We start from the raw sequence: 6,571 nt of genomic DNA on the forward strand, positions 1-6,571 counted from the left end.
TACCAAGATAATTTTCTTCCTTTCTTTTTTTTTTTTTTGAGACAGAGTCTCACTCTGTCGCCCAGGCTGGAGTACAGTGGCACAATCTCGGCTCACTGCAACCTCCACCTCCTGAGTTCAAGTGATTCTCCTGCCTCAGCCTCCCGAGTAGCTGGGATTACAGGCACCCACCACCACACCTGGTTAATTTTTTTTGTATTTTTTAGTAGAGACGGGGTTTCACCATGTTGGCCAGGCTAGTCTCAAACTCCTGACCTCAGGTGACCCACCCACCTTGGCCTCCCAAAGTGCTGGGATTACAGGCATGAGCCACTGCGCCCAGCTGAGAATTTTTAAAAACAGACTACAAAGTGCAGCAAATACAATAAACACAGTAAAAATCTAATATGATGGAATTGAGACCAAACATACCAGTCATATCAGTAGGCAACTCTTCTATCAAAAGAAAATGATGTTCAAATTGGCTCACAAAGCAACACTAGTTTTGTACTAGGTACAAAGAAATACAAAGTGATTTAATGTGAAAACCAAGAGACAGGCAAAAGAATCCCAGAGAGGTGGTATGGTGCATGTGTATGCTATCTTTATCAGGGTTATACTTATTTATAAAAAGTATTTTTATGTTTTTGTTTCTCTGTGGTCCGGAATAATTTATGTAGTACTGGTCTTTGAAGGTTTTGTGGAATTCCCATGTGAAGTTTGTGGGCCCTGTTGTTTTCTTTTGTAGCAAATCTTTGGTACTTTTCTCTGTTTCTTCTATGGAAGTCAATTTTGGAAAACTGTATTTACCTAGATTTTCCATTTCACCAAGGTTTTCAAATTTATCAAAAGTTATGCCAAGCAGTCTCATTAATTTTTTTCAAAGAACCAGGATTTCGATTTATTGGTGCTACATTTTTCTGTTTTCTACCTCAATTTCCACATGCTTTCTATGGGTTTACTTTGTTATTTTCTAGCTTTCATAGTAGACATTTTAATTCACTTATTTTCATTGTTTCATTTTTATTTATATAAGTAATGGAATGCTATAAGTCTGATGGGAATATGTCAGAGGGACACATGAGCCAACTTACAGTGGCTCTGACTGGCCAAATGTGAGACAATTTGAACATCAAAAAGAGTAACAACAGTAATGGATTATGACACATTGAATGAAAAAAAAAAAAAGAAAACCATGAGTCCATGGTGATATTTTTAAAAAATTAGGTGTGGAATGGAGGGAGGAAAAGCCTTCTTTACAGAAGAATGATAGTAATTGTAAAAAGGGCAAAGGATTGACACATTTGCAAAGAAATGCCCTTCAGATTATTTATTAATTATAATGAAAGAAATATAGCCACTACCTCAGCCAAGTGATCAAACATAAAATTACTGACAGTGGAACAAAGTAATATCATGTGCTTCCTGATATTTTGTACTAAGAAAGACATGTATCACCTCCATAGAATCTTGCCAAAAATATTGAACCTGGATCCAATTATGAGAAAACATGAGATGAATCCAAATTGAGGGATATGCTACAAAATAACTGTCCTGGGTTCTTAAAAATGTCAGTGTCAGGAAGAAATGGAAGGAAGTGTTAGGGAAACTGTTCTGGATTAAAGGAGACTACAGAGATCTGAAAATGAAATGCCATGTACATTAGAATATTGTGTTAATGTTAAAATTCTTGAGCGTGTTCATTGTTTTGTGGTTCTGTTAAAGTGTTCATTCTTATGAGGTGCCTCCTAACTTAGGAGTGAAATGTTGTGATAGCTGCAGCTTTTTTTTTTTTTAATCTGCAACTTTTGATGCTCATCAAAAAAATGTAAGTTTTTTTATAGGGAGGGAGAGAAAATATGGCAAATGTTAACAGTTGGTAAATTTAAGGAAGAAGATATATAGGTTTTATTGTACTATTCTTTCAACTTTTATGTAAGTTTGAAATTTACTTTAAAAGTTGGTACAAGAAAATAATACTTTCTCCTAAAGAAAAAGAACTTATATAGAAAATGTACTAGGCTCAGGAAATTCAAGGCATTTTTCTCCATAAGGTATTTTTCTGTTTACTGTTAGGGGCCAGTCTTTCCATCAGGTTCATGAAGGACCCCCGCCCCATCCTGCCCCAGGCCTTATTCCACTGTTTTCTCTCCACTGACTGTTTTCTCCCAGCTCCTTCCCTTCTCAAACACTGAAGACACATTAGTCTTTTTCCCCCCCGCCTTTGTTCATTCTGAACAGTCCAGTTCCTTTTCTCCCCCCTTCTGCAAACGAGCAAGCCTGCTGTCCCTGACACTGACAGTAATAGCTGTGCTGGAGATGAGGCAGGAGCACTGGGGAGGGGCTTTCCTTTCAGCTTTTAGGATTGGCCAGGCAAGTTAACAATAGGCCCCTTCTATTTAGGATGAGGGACTGGAAAGGAAAAAGAGAGGAACTCATGCTGACTTTCTGTCGACTAGATCCAGATGCCAGGATGCCTTCTTTCCCTCCCTGAGTTTTAGTCTCTGTCAGCATTGCACTGCCAAAAAGTCATTCATGTACATGGCCTTGAAATGATCTGACTGCTAAGGTCCAGGGTTTACTATCCATAACAGAGTTTCCCTTTGTCTCATTCTCCCCATCCTGGCAGAAAAAGGGACTTCCACCCTGCCTTTTGCACTAATTGGCAGAATGCCCACAGCCTGGTCTGAAAGTCTCCTCTCTCCCTTTCAGATGACCCAGCAGATGGCTGGGATGAACTTCTATGGAGCCAATGGCATGATGAACTATGGACAGTCAATGAGCGGCGGCAATGGACAGGCAGCAAATCAGACTCTCAGTCCTCAGATGTGGAAATAAAAACAAAACACCTGTATGGCTGCCATTCTCTTCAGCCCTGGCTCTCCCCTTTCCACAGCCTCCACCCCTGACCCCCATCCTCTTTTCCTACCTCTCTGTTTGGTTTAGAAATTGCTCAATAAGTCATTTGGGATTTGGCATCCTGCCCAGCCACTTCCCAAACATGAAGACCTCTCTGTTGCTTTATGTTGTACATGCCCCATAGCCATCCCAATGTCCTCCCCAGTCCTCTCTTGGCACCAGCACCTTAGAAGTTGTTGGCAGAAGGCACTTAGACTGTGGGAGAAATGTGCACACCCTTCAGTCCCTTCCCTCAAGGTTAAAGCTCCTGTGAGACTCTCAGAAAGGTCTGTAGGTGTTGTGTATTAGGCAGCAGGGGAAAGCTTAGAGGTCCTTCTATATGTGTTAATAAGCTGTTTCTAAGTGTTTAAATTTTAAGAGGAAGCATCATGTTCTCATGATTTATGGGAATGAAGCAAGTACTGAAATCAAATTAAATACTCCCTGGGTCCTGGGTCAGTTTGACCCTAGCCTTGGGGTGAGGCAAGCCCCCTCCTATGAGGATGAGCAAAAATACTACTCTCTTTGCCCTGAGTTGCTTTCCGGGTCTGGGGCTTCAGGACTTGCTGCTTGGGTCAGCTTTTATTAGCACCAAAGACTTTATGAAGATCCCACACACAGACACACATCCCTTCCCGCCTCCCACCTGCCTTCAGTAGGATCTGGCTCCATGGCTGGAGGACCAACCCCTATAGTGGGAATGCAGAGCTTAACGTGTACTGCTTGTGTGTTCGCGTGAGTGTGTGTGTGTGTGTGTATGGGTGTGTGTTCCGCCTCCCACCCTCTCCCCATCTGCTCTGGGTATTTTTGTTTTTGTTTAGTTTTAGGTTTACAACAGAGAGGAGTTAATTTATCAGCAGCCTAAAACTCTTGTGTTTTTCTTATGGTTTAAAAAACGCCATGTCATTGATAACTCCCTTTCTCCCTTCCCTTCTCCCAGTCTGCTGATCACTCTTTCATGCCTGTGTATCCAGGGTGCTCTGTTTCCCCACCGTTCCCAGGTGTACGAGGCAGAGGGCCGGGACAGCTTTCCTCTCAGTCATTGTTCACCCCACTTGAAAATTCAGACAAGAAAACTTTGCTTAAAAGATTTCATGTGTGGGAACCACAGTTCCTGGCTGCCTTTCTCCTGTGTATGTGTAAATTCCTTAATAAATATTGCAGGGAAGGACTGTTTGCTTGGCCATTACTGTGCGTCACTCTTGGAGGAGGGTGCGTTACACTTAGGTTTTCTGTTTTCCAAAGGCAATTCTTTCACTTCCTGTATTGTAGAAAATTCTGTACTTCTCATACCCAAGGGTGAGGCCCAGGCTCCAGCATTCAGAAAGGGGGCCTCTCTCCCCTGGCATCTAGAGCTGTGAGCTGAGGGAACTCCGGAGATCAGCACCTGCTAGAGCCACAGAACATCAGAGCGGCATGCTTTCCCCCCACCGGTGGAGAAACTGAGACATGGAGAAGGGACATGGTTGGCAAATGTCCACTAGAGAACCCTGGGCAGAGCCAGCAGTAGCCTCCAAGTGTCTGGATTTCCAGCCCCTTGTTCTTTCCCTATACCGTGGCAATTAAGTAGTGAGTTGAAATTCATCTCTGCCAAGAAAGCAGTAGCTTTGGCTGGTAAAGGTAACTCACCCCTCTCTGAGCTATCAGAACTGGACCTTCCGTATCAGTGTCAGGAATTAGAAACAGGCCACTCAATCCTGGGGGCAGTACGAAATTCAAAAGGCAGAAGACCGTCTTTAGTCTGTTTCCTTCTCCCTTTGACTCCTTTTCTGCTCTCAACAAATGTGATCATTGGACCCTTCCTCCCTTCCTTCCTTTGAGTACACCTTTTTGAGTCCTTGCAGATGTAAGTGGAGGACAGCACAGTGTCTAGGAAAGTTGGCTCTGGGTCAGGCTGCCAGTGTTCCTATCCCTTCCTATGCTGGGAGCTGAGCAAACTACTAAACTCCAGTGTCCAGGTAAAACGGGGACAATGGTAATACTCAGGAGAAGAAGCAGCAGTTCCTGTGGTATATTTAGCACACTATTGGGCACTGAGTGAGCACTCAGATATTAGCAGGTATTACGTGCCAGATCTGTGTTAGGCAGTAGCTCATTTGACAAACATTTAATAAGTGTCAGTAATGTGCCAAACACTGTTTTGGGCTCTGGAGGCAAAGCAGTGAATAAAAACTCTCCAATCTCATCGGATAGTGTGGTAGGAGAAGTGCATAATAAATAGATTTAATTCAGACAGTATAAGACAAAGGGAGAGAGTGGGTACGGGGCCATTTGGATGGAGTGGTCAGGAGAAAGTTACATTTGGACTGAGACCTGAATAAGCAGCCAGTCCGTAGAGATCTGGAAAGAGTTGGAAATAGTTTGGGGACATCAGTTTGGGAGTCATGAGGTTACGGGTGTTATGTAAAGCCATGAGACCGGTTGAAGTCACTTGAGAAAGTAGAAGAGAACTGAGTCTTGGAACCCATCAGCATTTAGAGTTTGGGAAGGGTAAATAGATGAATCTGAGATAGTTTCTGCTTTTAAGAAGCTCATGGTCTCATGGGGCAGCAAATTTATAATTTCTTTTTTTCGTTTTTGTTTTTGAGACAGGGACTCGCTCTGTCGCCCAAGCTGGAGTGCGGTGGTGCGATCACGGCTCACTGCAGCCTTGACCTCCTGGGCTTAAGCAGTCCTCCAACTTCAGCCTCCCCAAGTAGCTGGGGCCAAAGGCGTGCACCACCACACTGGGCTAATTTTATTTTTTTTGGAGAGACACGGTCTCTCTATGTTGCCCAAGCTGGTCTCAAGCTCTGGGGCTCAAGTGATCCTCCCACATTGTCCTCCCATAGTGCTGGGATTACAGGCGTGAGCCACTGTGCCGGGCCTGTAATTTCCTATACAGGTGGATTATGGGAGCTGAGGTGAGGGGGGACTTAGCCCAGTCAGGAAAACTTCCTGAAGAGAGTGGCACTAGAGCTGAGTCTCAAAGGGAGAAGTAGCAGTTAACCAGTGAATTGGTGTGGAGAAGAATATTGCAGACACATAGTGTCATGTGACTAAAGATACAGAACCCTACAAGAGCATGGAACATTTTGGGAGGCACAAACCTATTTCTAGGGTATGATGTGAGTGTGGTGTGCTGTGGGAGAGGTGGAGCTGGACCAGGTCGGGGGCCTTTCCACACCCTATGAAGGGGTTTAGCCTGACGTGTGAGTGGTGGAGAGACTTAGGAGGTTTGAGTTTTAGGTTGCTCACTCTTGCATCACTGTGAACAGCACGTTTGAGGAAGCAAGACCGGAGCTAGGGAACCAGATGGGAAGAGCTGACCTAGGGCCGTGGTGGCGGGGGTAGGGGAGAATGGAGGGGCTTAGAATAGCAGTTAATGATTGATCATGAGGCATGTGAGATGCTAAAAGGTGTTCCACAGAAATGCTAAAATAAGCGTGGAAAAGACTGTTATATCACCTCATATCTATAATATCTACAGAGTAATCTCTTTGAAAAGTCTTGTAGTAGACTTTGTTCGTAGTTTTCTAGCACTTACCCACACTTATGTTACCATGGAGTCAATTTTTCTGGTATATCTAATAACCATAGAATACTATTTGTGGGAAAAGAAACCAGAAGAATACTTTAGGACAGGAGTGTCCTATCTTTTGGCTTCCCTCGGCCACATTGGAAGAAGAAGTGTCTTGGGCCACATGTAAAATAC

The 6,571-nt window shown here is 43.6% G+C and overlaps 1 protein-coding gene across 4 annotated transcripts in view; it reads left to right on the forward strand.

The window, feature by feature from the left end:
* The window catches only part of SMAP2 (small ArfGAP2), a 48,664-nt gene extending 44,615 nt beyond the window's left edge, over positions 1–4,049 (forward strand). For all 4 annotated transcript variants that reach the window (XM_032160409.2, XM_058443182.1, XM_032160411.2 and 1 more), the window contains exon 10: positions 2,692–4,049. In XM_032160409.2, the coding sequence (XP_032016300.1) occupies positions 2,692–2,817 (126 nt within the window). In that variant the 3' untranslated portion in view covers positions 2,818–4,049. The remainder of the gene's footprint in view (positions 1–2,691) is intronic.
* The last annotated feature ends 2,522 nt before the right edge of the window (positions 4,050–6,571 follow it).

The sequence above is a fragment of the Hylobates moloch genome, unplaced genomic scaffold (genome assembly GCF_009828535.3).
Source record: "Hylobates moloch isolate HMO894 unplaced genomic scaffold, HMol_V3 SCAFFOLD_8, whole genome shotgun sequence".
Lineage (NCBI taxonomy): Eukaryota > Metazoa > Chordata > Mammalia > Primates > Hylobatidae > Hylobates > Hylobates moloch.